The sequence below is a fragment of the Suncus etruscus genome, chromosome 1 (genome assembly GCF_024139225.1).
Source record: "Suncus etruscus isolate mSunEtr1 chromosome 1, mSunEtr1.pri.cur, whole genome shotgun sequence".
Classification (NCBI taxonomy): domain Eukaryota; kingdom Metazoa; phylum Chordata; class Mammalia; order Eulipotyphla; family Soricidae; genus Suncus; species Suncus etruscus.
The window spans coordinates 190,996,138-191,011,316 of record NC_064848.1 but is presented as its reverse complement, the minus strand read 5'-3'; the positions used below and the strand labels follow the sequence as shown (position 1 = coordinate 191,011,316).

The 15,179-nt window shown below is 45.6% G+C and overlaps 2 protein-coding genes across 2 annotated transcripts in view; one reads left to right on the top strand and one right to left on the bottom strand.

Annotated features, from left to right (window-relative positions):
• Positions 1–1,854, top strand: part of MPP3 (MAGUK p55 scaffold protein 3) — a 30,730-nt gene extending 28,876 nt beyond the window's left edge. The window contains exon 19 of the mRNA XM_049779335.1: positions 1,407–1,854. Within this exon, the coding sequence (XP_049635292.1) occupies positions 1,407–1,583 (177 nt within the window). The 3' untranslated portion in view covers positions 1,584–1,854. The remainder of the gene's footprint in view (positions 1–1,406) is intronic.
• A 6,670-nt stretch (positions 1,855–8,524) lies between these two features.
• On the bottom strand, positions 8,525–13,824 carry CFAP97D1 (CFAP97 domain containing 1). Its single transcript, XM_049781409.1, has 6 exons — positions 13,665–13,824; positions 12,446–12,516; positions 12,115–12,233; positions 9,937–10,060; positions 9,519–9,575; positions 8,525–8,673 (listed from the first exon to the last, which is right to left on the bottom strand). Exons 1-5 carry the CDS (start codon positions 13,786–13,788, stop codon positions 9,519–9,521), a joined length of 495 nt encoding a protein of 164 aa, XP_049637366.1. The 5' UTR covers positions 13,789–13,824; the 3' UTR covers positions 8,525–8,673.
• Positions 13,825–15,179: the final 1,355 nt, after the last annotated feature.

Below are 15,179 nucleotides of genomic sequence, written 5' to 3'. Positions count from 1 at the left end.
ATCTGACTTGATTTTAGGAGCAACCACTTGAGCACGACTCAAGGGGCCTGGAGGCTAATAGCCAACTTGTCTGGACATTTTACATCTCAGTGCTGTGATGAGGTGCACAGTTCATGCCTGCAATGCTTCTCTTTCAGGGTCATACCCAGCAGTTCTCAGAGGATGCGTGGTGCTGGGAATTAAACTCAAGTACTGCATATGCAAGCTCACACCCCAGCCACTGAGATCACTTGCTGGCCCATGAATTTGCAGATTATTTTATCCTATCCTGTGTCTGTTTCCACTTTTTTGAGATGGTTCTTTGAGCATAGACATTTTTTGTTTATTATTTATGTTTTGGGCCCCACTCAGCACCAATTAGGGATTACTTCTTGGCTCTGTGCTCAGGAATTACTCCAGGGACCATATAGGATGTCAAGGAATGAATCCAGGTCAGCTTCATTCAAGGTCAAAACCCTACCCACTGTGCTATCACTCTGGCCTGAGCACATAGTTTTAATCTTTTCATGAAGTACAATGTTTTTCTTTTCCTCTCTTGACACAGTTTGGTACCCACTTAAGAAATCCTTGTCTAGGGACCACCCTACCACACCTAACAGTTTGGTGCTTGCCTTGCACACGATGACTGAGGTTCAATTTCTGGCATCCCAGATGATCCTATAAGCACTGCTAAGGAGTGATTCCTGATTACAAAGCTAGGAGTAAACTCCTGAAAATCAGTAGGTGTGCCCTCTCCAAAAACAAACAAACAAACAAACAAACAACCAGGCAGATATATAATTAGCAGCCCTCAACAATTTATAACCTGTTTGCAGGTCACAGGTCCTCTGGAGATATTCTGTGTTGAGTCACTGAACAATGACTATGGTTAACTAGCTTAGAAGTTTGATCAGTTGGGGCCTAGAGAGATATAGCACAGCGGCGTTTGCCTTGCAAGCAGCTGATGCAGGACCAAAGGTGGTTGGTTCGAATCCCGGTGTCCCATATGGTCCCCCGTGCCTGCCAGGAGCTATTTCTGAGCAGACAGCCAGGAGTAACCCCTGAGCACCGCCGGGTGTGGCCCAAAAACCAAAAAAAAAAAAAGAAGTTTGATCAGCAAATGCAGGGGTGGGGAACTTTTTCTTGCCCTGGGTCATTTGGACATATAACATTACTTGGGGCGGGCTATAGGATCCAGGAGGCTGAGTAGCAGCATCTATGGACCAGGGCAGCAGCCCCCATGATTCCTTGGGCTGTATATGACCAACAGACTGGATGTCGCCCATCCAGTGGAATTGGGCTAGTGTTACTACTGACTGTACTGTTGGCTCTTGAAGGGCCATCACCATCCATGAAAGGCTGGGTCATGGTTTAAGAAAATGGCTGTCGGCTTCTGGGTGCACCATACATTGCCCCTTTCCTTGCAGGATGAGGAGCAGCAAGAGATGGTCGTCTCGGCCACCTTCATAGAGCAGCAATACGGGCACCTGGTAGACGCTGTGCTGGTGAAGGACGACCTGCAGGGAGCACACAGCCAACTCCGAGCCCTCTTAGAGAGGCTAAGCAAGGACACTCACTGGGTCCCCGTGAGCTGGGTCAGGTGACTCTTATTTGGGACCACCGAGGCTGGAAGAGCCTGAAGACCATCTCTTCAATCCCCCCCCCCAAGTTACCATCCAGGAACCTCAAGTATAGAGAGGGGCAGAATGTTGCATCGAGTCTATCATCGAGAAGCATCGAAAGTGGGATGTCTTGTGTGTCGATTTTGTCTATTGCTTTTCACTAGTCCCTTTGGAGCAGTAAACATGAGTGAAAAGGCGACGTGTCCCAGAGTAACATTTCATTCATTAAAGTTTCACAGGCTGATGATCCTGATTCTGTGTCCTAGAGTTCAGCAACCAGGTTTGGGGGTGGGGTGGGGGGGTGAGAAGTTATACCGGATCCCTTTGTACCATCCCTATGGTATAAAGATTTATAAACAGTGACTTTTGACTTATCCAGCTTGGTTGAGAGCTGAGCTCTTTTAGATCAGGGGGTTTTCTATATAGCTGGAATGCCTGTCCTCAGCACTGAAAGGTTGATTTTCATACTTGTTGGCAGTAAGTGCCTGCTTGCTTGACCATGGAAAACTTGGTTCTCTGCCCACTGAATAGTGTATACATGCATCCATGTATCCCTACATATACACAGGATCTCTCCTCCCTCTCAGACTCAGACATTGTTCCCAACCCCTGAGAGACTCTTCTAGAATACAGGGTTTCATAGAGTATCAGGTTATGTGTGTCCTTTCTAATTCCCAGGCTCCTCCACCTGAATCTTGCTCTGTTCCCCCAGTTGTCCCTCTTGTGACTCAATGTTACCTTGAACAATGAGATTATGCTGTACTAGAGCTTAGAAAACTAGATGATTTCCTAAGTGAAAACGTTGTGCCACGGCACAGCTCTGCTTAATCAAAGCATGAAGATGTGAGCATGGCCAATGTGTTTAATATCACACAGGGATTTGTAATACAGCTGCTCAGAGTATTTGTTTCTTACTAATAGCAGCAAATGTCAATCTTTATTTTGTGGGGAATTTATGCTAAGACCTTTGTATGGGGATATATACTAAGATTTTGACAAATACCCCGAATCCCTGATATGTGATTATTATTATTATTATTATTATTATTATTATTATTTTTTGTTTGTTTGTTTGTTTTTGGGCCACACCCAGCAGTGCTCAGGGGTTACTCCTGGCTATTTGTTCAGAAATAGCTCCTGGCAGGCACGGGGGACCATATGGGACACCGGGATTCGAACCAACTACCTTAGGTCCTGGATCAACTGCTTGCAAGGCAAACACCGCTGTGCTATCTCTCTGGGCCCCTGATATGTGATTCTTACTTTCGTTATAGAAATGAGAAAACCAGGTTATGAACATAGAAATACCTTATGTTCAAGCTCACACAGTACTAAAAAAAAAAAAAAAAGCAGTGCTGTAGTATTTGCGCCTATCTCCTTCAAAGCAGGGGTTGGTCAGTAGTCATTATTAACTCATTATTAATACATTCCCCTCATCCTTTTCGGGTTCCACAATTGAAGCGGCCCATTAAGGAACTGACTTGTGAGGAAGGCGTCCATAACTAGAATGTCCAATAATATTGGGAGTTATTAGCTCTAACAGGACATCTTTAGACCTTGCAGCAAATGGATCAGGTTCTCTCTGTACACACAAAAGCATTCATTTTTTCCATGCTGATGATTGATGCCAGGACCTCAAACATGTAAAACCTATACATCATTCTGGATTTTCTTCAGTGTGCTTGGTTTTGAACTGTTCCACACAGAGCCAGAGTGAGGAGGGTAACTGCTCTGGCGGTGTCAGTGACATATGCGAAGCTGTGTAGCTAATAGAGACTGGATCCAAAGTTAGCTCACAGGCAAAACCCAACTGAGTTCAAATGACTCTCAAACCATCTCCTACCGGAAGTACCATGGCAGAACCTCCCAGGGGAGGACAGTGGTCAGGCACCAGCTGAGTTCTTTTTTCATATTACTCATCAGACATTTCCCCTTCTTACCTGGTATTCTTACACCCTGGCTAGATGAAAGGATCATAATTCTCTTCATGTGTTTCAGGAAGTAAGGCATTAAAATGCAATGCCTACATTAGCTCTGTCAAAGGACCTCCCTGCCGCTGAAGATAAGTGGCCTCTACAGCTGTTTGTGAGCTCCTAAATCTGTGCACACAGGCTGGTGAGGACTCCAGCCACAGCCCATTTGTAAATGCATTGAATGTGAAAAGCATTGTTTATAAAAAAAAAAGGAAGTAAACTTGTTATATATTGGTAGAATGCATGTGAATGTAGCACTAGACCCCAATCTTTCTGGCAATGTGCCTCATGAATCCCTATATAGGGCTATTTTTTTTTTAATTTGAAAAATCTCACTCATTCTGGGTTCTTACACCAAAAAAAAAAAATCTCCTTGTTACAGATATAGATTCAGTATATATGACCCTCTGTTGTGGGCCTCCAGACTCAGGCAAGGACTGCCTGTGTCAACAGGAGGGAATGTGGGCCTGGGGTGGGGTGCGGCCTTTCTAAGTCAGGGATGTTGAGTGGGAATATTATCCTTCTGCCCACTCCTTTCTCCCTAGCAGACATTACAAATTGATTGCCCTGTTCTCCGAGGCATGTAGGCACTGCTTTTGATTTGTTTGGATGGGTGGGGGATGGAGATTGGTTTGGGCCATACCTGGCAGAGGTCAGGGCTTTCTCCTGGTGGACCTGGGAAACCATATGTGCTCAGAAATCGCCCCTGGCTTGTGGGGACCATATGGGACGCCGGGGGATCAAACCTCGGTCCATCCTACGCTAGCGCTTGCAAGGCAGACACCTTACCTCTAGCGCCACCTTCCTGGCCCCAAATTCCATCTCTTGTACTATATGATCCCCACCATTATTAGGGGTGGCTCTGGGGTGGCCAGGCACTATCAGGCCCAAGTGTCATAACTGCACAGCTGGGCTATATATCACTAAAGTGGTTTTGGAGCCTTCAGAGCACTGCTTGGGACACCCCCCACCCCAATAGAGGTAAATAGAATTGACTATTCACCTCTTGAATTTTTTTCTTTTTCGGTTTTTTGGTCCCACTTGGTGGCACTCAGCGATTACTCCTGGCTTTGTGCTCAGAAATCACTCTTGGCAGGCTCAGAGGACCATATGGGATGCCATGAATAAAACCCAGGTCTGTCCTGGGTTGGCCAAGTGCAAGGCAAACTCCCTACTGCTGTGCTATCTCTCCGACCCCCTTGAATTTCTTTATGCATATTTCCAGGTGGAAGAAAAAGGTCATAGAATCTGATACAGTGCTCAATACACGTGTAAGCAAGAAACAACTTTTTTTTTTTCAGGCTACACCTGGTGAAGCTCAGGGGTTACTCCTGGCTATGCGCTCAGAAATCGCTCCTGGCTTGGGGGGGACTATATGGGACGCCTGGGGGAAAGAACTGTGTTCTGTGCTAGGTAAGCGCTTGCAAGGCAAACACCCTACTGCTTGTGCTACCGCTCTGGCCCAAGAAACAATTTTTTTTTAAAGGGAGAGAATAAAACAGACAACAAAAAGATACATGGGATTGGGGAGATAATCCAAAGGGCTGGAGTGCGTGTTTTTCATGCAAGACCCCTGGGTTTGATCTCTAGCCCTATACAGCAAGGATGGCCCCAATCTAAATAAAAATAACTTGAAAAATTTAGTATAGAATGGATAAAAAAAAATAGTATGAGGACAGTGGAGCTAGTTCAATTGATAGAGCACATATCTAGATGTGTGAGACCCTGAGTTTACCTCTAGTGCCCCAATGCTGTGACCCTGGTGGCCCCTGAGCCATTTGTACCTTTGGGCAGAGCAAGTTAGGAATGACCCCTGAACCCCAGCATGACTGAGGTTGCCTCAATTAAAAAAAAAAAAGATATGGGCCAGAGTGATAGCACAGTGGTAGGACATTTGCCTTACATCTGACTGACCTAGTATGGACCTGGAATCCCATATGGTCCCCTGAGCCTGCCAGAAGCGGTTTCTAAATGCAGAGCCAGGAGTAACCACTGAGCTCTGCTGGGTGTGGCCAAAAAATAAATAAATAAAGCTATGCCACAACAACTCTTGACATCTAAGTCACACAAGTAGGCTGAAAACCACAATGAGGAGCTGGGGCAATAGTACAGTAGGTAAGATACTTGCTTTGCACATGACTGACCCAGCTTTGATTCACAGTACCCCATATGGTTCCTTCAAGCCTCACCAGGTGTGATCACTGAGCATAGCCAGGTGTGGTTCAACACCCTTTCCCAAAAAATGTGATTATAGTAATGTCAGTATGCACCTTCAGAGAAAGAAAGTATGAGAGATAAAGAAACATGCTCTAATGGTTGCAGGGTCACTCTGCCTGGAAGACAGAGCAGTCCTAACCTAAATGTAAGTGAACCAAATACTCAGACTCTACGATACATGAAGCTGAGGGGGCTGGAGCCATATTACAGCAAGTAGAGTGTCCTGCAGGTGGTCGATCTGGGTTTGATCTCTGGTATCCCATATGGTCCCCCCCAAGTGGGGTAGTAATTCCTGGCACAGAGCCAGGAGTACTCTGAGCATTTCTAGGTGTTCTTCCCAAACCCCTTTAAAATTTAAATTAATTAAAAGCATAAACAAACAAAAAGCAATAGACCTAGTAGATTATTTGTATAAGCAGCTGACTTGGTTTGATCTCTGGCATTCCATATAGTTCCTAAGCACTTCTAGAAATGATTTCTGAATGCAAGCCAGGAATAACCCCTGAAAATCACTGGGTATATCCCCTCCCAACAATCAAAATACATGCAGCAGGGTCTAGAGTGAAAATACAGGGAGTAAGGCATTTGCCTGGACACTGCAGACCCAGATTCAATTCACAGAACCCCAGATAGTCCCCTAAGCCCACCAGGAGTGACCCTTTAGTGCGGAGTCAGGAATAAGCCCTGAGCACAGCTGAGTGTGACCACACACACCAAAATATATGAAGCAAAAATATAAATAAATAGAAAGGATGTGGGGTCGCTGCAGTGGCACAGCAGAAGGGCATTTGCCTTGCACGTGGCTGACCTAGGATGGACCACAGTTCGATCCCCCAGCGTCCCATATGGTCCCCCAAGCCAGGAGTGATTTCTGAGCACATAGCCAGGAATAACCCCTGAGCGTCATTGGGTGTGGCCAAAAAACAAACAAATGAAAAAGGGATAAGGGGCCGGGCGGTGGCGCTGGAGGTAAGGTGCCTGCCTTGCCTGCCCTAGCCTAGGACGGACCGCGGTTCGATCCCCCGGTGTCCCATATGGTCCCCCAAGAAGCCAGGAGCAATTTCTGAGCACATAGCCAGGAGTAACCCCTGAGCGTCACAGGGTGTGGCCCAAAAACCAAAGGAAAAAAAAAAAAGAAAAAGGGATGAAGCTGAGAGGAGAACTAGTCTAATCTGCAGTTATAGTAGGGAATTTCAACACTCTGCTCTCAGGATTGGATAGAACTGTTACATCAAGGATATCTCAGTGGCAAAACTCCTGCTTGGCAAGCACAAGGCTGCAGGTTGGATCCTTGGTACCACCCCCATGTGCACAGAATCTAGTCCCTGGTACCACACAGTGTGTGATCCCTTGTGCGCTATAACTAAGTGTATAAGTACCACAACTGAGAGTGTGACTGTAACAGCAAGAAGAAATTCAGAGAAGGGAAGGAAAAAGTATGGGTTGGAAACATTTTTTTTGGGAAGGTGGACAAACACTTGTTTAATCTTCAAACTTGATGGACCGAGAGCCATGTCTGTTGATCTTTAAAAGAAACTATAATAGCACAGCAGTAGGGCGTTTGCATTGCAAGCAGCTGACCCAAGACAGATAGTGGTTCGAATCCTGGCATCCCATATGGTTCCCTCTGCCTGCTAGGAGCAATTTCTGAGCACAGAGCCAGGCGGAACCCCTTAGTACTGCTGGGTGTGACCCAATAAATAAATAAATAAATAAATAAACTATAAAGGTTATAGAGCTGAATATTCTCACCCCCCAGAATGGGACACTTCTAGAACAGTCCCTGGCCACGGCACCCTGAAAATGCTTTTCAGATGCCTGTCAAGTATTCATTGTGCTTGACAAGAATACATTAAAAAACAGATCAAAAGAGGTATCAATAATAGAAAGAAAATAACAGGACAATCTCCAAATATTTATAAGTATTGCTGATAGGACTTGAGGGGTTCTTGAAAACTCCCAAAACTTCTACTCTGCAGCATCTTAGGAAATACTGCAAAGAAAGGCATATTCTGCTAAGTCCTCTCATGACTTAAGTCAATGTCAGTTTCTGTTGAACTAAGAAATATTATCAGTGGGGTTGCCATGAGAGGAGATAAAAAGGGTCAGGGGAACATCCCGTGTGGCGTTTGAAGTTTGAAGTCTGTCTTCTTCAGGAAGGAAGGGCAAATCACTGAAGGTGTTTAATTAGGTAAACTAGTGATTGAGACTTTTTTTTTTTTTTTTTTTTTTTTTTTTTGCTATTTGTTGACTTTCAAGAAACAACACACCCCAGGGGTAGGGAGTACACAGCCCTCCTTTCCTTGTTAGAAGCACTGAAACAAATTCATGTTTCTTTCGTTTTACTTGAGTAATAGCAACTATGGGCTGAGGAAGTGGCTCAAAGGGTACATCCCTGGCTCCCTTCATGCACCACCCAGAGAAATTTCAAGCTGAGTCTGGAGTCATTCGTGACCCTGGAGAGATAAGACAGTGGGTAGAGAACTGACACACAACCTCCTGAGGTCAGATGGCAAAGCCCCCCTACCCCCCCATGGAGCAGTGTGTGGCTAACTTGAGACGCTTGGCTCTGCACTCAGAGATCACTCCTGGCAGGCTGGGGAAAACAAATAGGGTGTCAGAGATCAAACCCAAGTCAGCTATGTGTAAAGGAAGTGCCTTACCTACCATACTATCATTCTGTCCCTCCAATTCAATGTTTTTAGGTTCCTTAAATAAAACGAACTCTTTTTAAAAAAATTTGTTTGTAAGATTTATTGTTGCATCCTAAGAATGAACATCCAAACCTACTTAGGAGCATCTTAAAATTCTAAGCAGTTAAGTCTAGTACCAGCTCTCGAAAACTTTTCCCATGGTGACCAATCTTGTATTCAGGAAGAAGACTGGGAGAGAAAGGGAGAAACATCAGTTACACTGAACAATTTCTTAGCTTCTTGAGTATCCATTTACCCACTTCAGAAAAAGAAACAGCTCATACAGCCATTAGCAATGATGTAAAAAGCAATACAAAATGCTGGGGCTGGAGTGATAGTGCAGAGGGTAAGGCTTGCATGTGGCTGACCCGGATTTGATCCCCAGCACTTCATATGGTCCCCCTGAGCACTGCTCAGGAGTGATTCCTGAATGCAGAGACAGGAGGAAGCACTGAGCATCATTGGGTGTGGTCCCAAAACCAAACTAACAAAAATACAACCAAAATGTCCACAACAACTGTACTTCTGAATAACGGCAAAAACATATACATGACACTTTGGCACAACTTGGAAACCACGAAAACTCTAGAACCAATTATACTCCTTAAATTTGTGGACTCCTTGAAACTGCTGACAAAGAACAGTCATCTCTCACTGTGGAGAGAGAAATGTGGAGACTGAGCCTGAATGAAGGACCGATCAATAAATCAATATAGAAGAGGACAAAAGTCATCCTGGAACAGGGCCCCTCCCTGTCCATCGATACAGTTCTTGGGGCTTTGTGAGCAACTAAGATTATTGAGTTCTGGGCCCGGAGAGATAGCACAGCGGTGTTTGCCTTGCAAACAGCCAATCCAGGACCAAAGGTGGTTAGTTCGAATCCTGGTGTCCCGTATGGTCCCCCGTGCCTGCCAGGATCTATTTCTGAGCAGACAGCCAGGAGTAACCCCTGAGCACCGCAGGGTGTGGCCCAAAAATCACACACAAAAAAAAGATTATTGGGTTCTGTGAAGGAGCAAATGGGTCAGACGTACCTATTCACCTTGGGCGAGAAGATACTTTGTCGTATTTTTAATATAGCGCCTTGAATTCTAGAAGGAAAAATAAACCAAAGACATATGTCAAAGCAAGTCACAGTTCTCAACTTAAAGGCTGGGTTAGAAAAACAAGGCTGATAGGACCAAGACTGGGAGCAGAGATTGGTGGAACCCTGCAGCGACCCACCCCAGACACCCTCATCCTCTCCAGCTGTGTCTTTTGGAGTAAATTAAGGATGAGGGAAGAGGCCATTGGAGAGATATTTCCTGAAACTGGCACCTCCTGGCCCATTGCTAAAGAGGTTATTTTAGCTGCTGGCTGGTGTTCCCGATAGCAATGGCTGCAGTTTTCACAAGTGCAGCCTCACAGCTTAATTAAAGGCTTTCATTTCTGGACATTCATGCATCCATTTACCTGCCAGTCTTGCTCAGTAGACTTGCGGTCATAGTGGGGTTTCCGGTCACCAAGCCTCTTCAGGATACCTTGGTTTTCCACAGTGATTCTCACTAGCTCCCGGTTCCTTGTTTCTCTGTTTAAGCTGAAAAACACACAAGGCCAGAATAAAAGTCTTCTGGATGAGGGGTTGAGATGAAGGCATGGGTAAAGCTTTTTGTTTTTTTGCTTATTTTTGTTTGGTTTTGCTTTGGAGTGCACGCTCAGTGATGCTCAGCGATTATTATTAGTTTTGCATTAAGGAACTACTCCTGGCTGGGCTAAGAGGGACCATATGAAATCCCAGGAATTGAACTTGGGTGGGACATGTTTTAAGACAAGTGGCCTACCTGCTGTACTATCTCTCCAGCCCAGGTATGATATTTCTTTTTTTTTTTTCTTTTCATTTTGAAGGAAGGAAGGAAGGAAGGAAGGAAGGAAGGAAGGAAGGAAGGTAGGAAGGAAGGTAGGAAGGTTGGGAGGCAGGGAGGAAGGAAGGAAAGAAGGAAGGTAGAAACGAAGGAAGGTAGAAAGGAAGGAAGGTAGGAAGGAAGGAAGGAAGAAAGGAAGGAAGGAAGGAAGGAAAGAAGGAAGGAAGGTTGGGAGGCAGGGAGGAAGGAAGAAGGAAGGTAGAAAGGAAGGAAGGTATAAAGGAAGGTAGGAAGGAAGGAAGAAAGGAAGGAAGAAAGAAAGGAAGGAAGGAAGGAAAGAAGGAAGGAAGGAAGGTTGGGAGGCAGGGAGGAAGGAAGGAAAGAAGGAAGGTAGAAAGAAAGGAAGCAAGGTAGAAAGGAAGGAAGGTAGGAAGGAAGAAAGAAAGGAAGGAAGGAAGGAAAGAAGGAAGGAAGGAAGGAAGGTTGGGAGGCAGGGAGGGAAGGAGGGTTGGGAGACAGAAAAAGAAAATGGAAAGAAGGGGAAGGAAGAGATTTCTTTTTCTTTATTCTTTCTTTTCTTTTTTCCTTCTTTCCTTCCTTTCTTTTTCTTCTTTTTCTTCTTTTTCTTTCTATCTTTCCTTTCTTCCTTCCTTCCTTCCTTCCTTCCTTCCTTCCTTCCTTCCTTCCTTCCTTCCTTCCCCTTCCTTCCTTTCTTCCTTCCTTCCTTTTTCTTTCTTTTTCTTTCTCTCTCTCTTTCTTCTCTCTCTCTTCCTCACTCCCTTCATTCCTTCCTTTTGTCATCCTATATGGTCCCCAAGTCTGCCAGGAGCAACTTCTCAGTGCAGAGCCTGGAGTAACCCTTGAGCAGCACTGAGTGTGGCCAAGCTCACACCCCCCCCCCACACACACACACAAAATAGATTCCACATCTTTGGTTTGAGGGGCTAGGGAGTTTAAGCTGCATGTTTTTGTAAAAGTTCTTGAAGAATGTTCTAGAAACCAAGTTTGAGACTGTTCTTTGCTTGACAGAAGGTCTTTGCAGTGGGTAAATAACCCAGGTAGGTTGATGAGTTAGGGTTCACACCCTAACTTTCAGGGTCACATAGGTAAGGGTGACCTGGTAACATCCACTTTACAAACACACACATCCACAACCTCATGTCCAGAATACACTTGTCTGGTAAACCCAACCACACTGCAGACTAGTTCCCATCAGTGACCAGACTGAGCTCTCTGAGAGCAGGAAACATGGAGCTCAGTTGGTCTCTAGATTTATGGTGCTTAGCACATAGCAGTGGCTAGGAAATAGGCATGGAACTGATTTTGAGAATTCTGTGCCAAAGTTGCAGCTCTGGCCTTCATGCTACAAAGGTTTTGTTGTTTTTGGTTTTTGGGCCACACCCAGTGATGCTCAGGAGTTTCTCCTGGCTCTGCACTCAGAAATTGTTCCTGGCCTGGGGGACCATATGAGATGGCAGGGGATTGAACTGCGGTCCATCCTAAGTGCAAGGCACCTAGTGCTTGCCACCACTCCAGCCCCTCATGCTACAAAGTTAACTGTGTTTTCTGGTGATGAACTCAGAATCAGATGCCAAAAAGTCTCTTAGCAAAATAAAACTTAACTCTTTAATGCCAGGAAAAAATTCCCTTCAGAGGAGCCTTTTTTCCTTAGCATGGCTTCTGATTAGTCCTCAAGATAACTCCCCTGGAGTCTTGCCTTCCCCTCTCAGGAATTTCTTCAAAACTGAGACATTATATTTGATACCCCTTAAAATGAAAGAGAACAAACCTTTTGGTAAAATAATCATTCCAGCAATCCACTTGCGCAGGCCCGCGATGAGCATTTGCGATTTTCTGGCACAGTTGCTTGTTTTCATATTCAATTTTGTCGATTTTCTTTTGTTCATACTGACAAGAAACCCCATCCCAGCACAGAGGCATCAAATACAGAATCATGGCACCTCACATCCCTCTAGGACTGCAGAAAAGGGGCTGACTGAGGAGATAGGGTAGTGCAAGGGGTGGGAGAATGAGGAAGAATTTGAGAGGCATCTTCAAGGAAACAGTCCTTGAGGACAGGAGTGGAGGCCTGAGAACAAACACAGACTCAGAGACCATACCTGCAGCTTGCTCAGTTTCAGAATGTGATTTGTGTGTGCTGCCGGAGGCTTGGTGTCCACAGCAGGTTTCACTGGACGCAATAAGAGAGGATGGTTAGGGCAAAGGAATCATCATAGCAGCCTCAGAAAACCCACTTGCTATCTAGCCAGCAATCCCAAGTAGTGATCACTACTTTATTTTTCTGGTTTTGGGGTCATACTCAGTGATGCTCAGTAGTTTCTCCTGGCTCTATAAACAGGATGACAGTGCTCAGGGAATCATGTGGGACGCCAGGGATCAAACCTTGGTTGGCCCTGTGCAAGGCAAATGTGCTACCCGCTGTCCTATCTCTCCAGTCCCTGCCCACTACTTTAAAGAGTTTCAAATGAGGGATGGGAAGACAGCACCAAGGCTTAGCTCTTATCATATATGTTCTAGATCTGACCCCCAGCACTGTCTGTGCCCCTTTTGGAAGCAATAACTTTGCCAAGAGTAGCTCTTTAGAACTGTCAGGTGTGTGAGTCTAGAGAGATAGCACAGTAGTATTTGCCTTGCACATGGCCAACCCAGGATGGACTTGGGTTCGATTCCTGGCATCTCATATGGTCCCCTGAGCATCCCAGGAGCAATTTCTGAGCACAGAGCACGGAGTAACCCCTGAGCACTGCTGGATGTGGACCTCCCCCCCAAAAAAGATTTGTATGGACCCCAAAACAAACAAGAAAAATGTTGAAAACAAATACACTATTTTGAGACCCCAGACATCATTACTATTTTTCATTCTGACATTGATTCAGTTTGACCTTGATTCACCCCAAACTGACAACTGACAGAAAGGAGGGAATGATGAGGGTTATAAAAGTGAGGGGCCGGAGAGATAGCATGGAGGTAAGGCGGTTGCCTTGCATGCAGAAGGTCGGTGGTTCCAATCCCGGCATCCCATACGGTCCCCTGAGCCTGCCAGGAGTGATTTCTGAGCATAGAGCCAGGAGTAACCCCTGAGCGCTGCCGGATGTGACCCCCCCCAAAAAAAAAGTGAAATTTACAGGAAATGAAATACTTCAAAGAAAGAGGTCCCCCTATCACCCCCATGGCCTGCCTACTTTATAGTAGTATAATCTTCCCTTTTTTTTCTCCTCAGTTTTAAACTATTTACAGTAACAAAACTGGCAAATGGCTGGGTGATGGTCAGCAGCTAGTAGTGACCCCAAAAATGGCCAGACTCCATTGCCCACTTACCTATCTGTATCCTATGCTTATGACATATATAGTGACCAAAATCCAGTTTCTTCCTGAAGTTTGTGGTCTGTCTGTGGTTAGAGACAATGACAGGGTAGGCTAGGTAATCCAGGGAATTGTTCATCTTCTCTTCCTAGTCTCACATCAGAAATGAGATCAAGGCTCCTCTGTGAGGCACTTAGAGGCCTCCATGCTGGGTTGTCATAGTGACACAGTTATGACATCAGGGACGGAACTTAGGGTGGGCGGAGGAACATGCCCAACGTGTCCTATACTTCTCCTTGGAGAAGTCAGGCCCAGATCACTATGAGAGGGGCTTCACCACCTCCCGGAACTCAGGTGCTCATGCCAGCTTGATAGAGCTGCAGAGGTGTGTGCAGAGGTGATGAGTGGGGGGGAGAAAGGCCTTAGGAGGTGCTCAAATCTAGCCTTGTTAGGTGTCTTGGATTATAAGCCAGGTGTAGAAGTGACCTGAATGATCACCGGTGTCAATTTTTTCATTTTGAAGATGCAGGAAAATGAAGCTAAAAATACCAGCTGGCAAATTAGTATCAGAGCTGGACCTAGGATGTAGGTCTCTGGAATTTGGGAGACTATATTTGCTCTTGGAGGATGGGGGGAGGTGTCGACAAGGTAGCTGTTTCTGTAGGAGTGATGAGAGGGGGCACAACTGTTCTCCCTTCTATGGGTTTCCCAGTAAGTGATCCATTGTTGACACCTGGTGGTTCCTCCAGGGTTCGCAGCTGCTCCAGGAAGGGCTGCAATGGAATGTTTCTTCTCCCAAGGGTGCAGCTTCTAGTGGGTACAGAGTGGCACTTTCAATCTGGAAAGCATCAGTGTAGGCTTCTCTTTCCGGTCACCCTTGGGACCTCCTAGAAGCTGCTTCCAGTCCAGACGCAGGTGCTTGGTTTTATAATGGAAGGTCAGGGACCACCAGAGCAGAGTTTAGTTCTAAGGCCTGCATGCAGCCCATCTAGGTTGGTCCTTGGCACCCCATATGGTCCTAACCAGGTGTCCTAAGTTCTGAGCACCACTGGGCTTCCCCCTACAACAAAACAGAGGAAGGTCATTGAGTTGTATGCAAATACCAAGAGCAGGAAATATCATTGTGAAGATTCTGCATTGCTTGATGGTCTAGGTTTTGTGCTTCCATTTCACAACGATGAGCTTTTGGATTGTAGTCCACAAGTCACACTGCTACATGAAATCATATCTCAACAAAAATTTTTTAATTGCTCACATTTGCTGATGAAAAGGGAGTGCTCAGTAGGTTCATTCCCTGCATGTTACACCTGATCTTTCAAACAGCCCTGGGAATTAGGGGGTCATTGTTATTTCCATTCTCCCCACAACACGCTGGCCAGGGTGAGGGGAGACCAGAGGGGGTGGGAAGGGTATTAACTAATTCCCTAGGGGCCAGAATTCCAAACCTGACCGCACAGATTAAAGAGCTGGGAGACTCTCTAACAAAGGTGGAAAAAATTGTGCCCCAGTGTTGAGTAGGTTCCTGAAACT

What these genes read in the sequence shown, in the direction of transcription:
- CFAP97D1 (XM_049781409.1), bottom strand. Translation starts at nt 13,788, where the DNA reads ATGAACAATTCCCTGGATTACCTAGCCTACCCTGTCATTGTCTCTAAC. An exon ending in AATGATTATTTTACCAAAAG is followed by an intron (nt 10,061 to 12,114) that starts GTTTGTTCTCTT and finishes TGTGTTTTTCAG; the next exon opens with CTTAAACAGAGAAACAAGGA. An exon ending in CTACTGAGCAAGACTGGCAG is followed by an intron (nt 9,576 to 9,936) that starts GTAAATGGATGC and finishes TTTTCCTTCTAG; the next exon opens with AATTCAAGGCGCTATATTAA.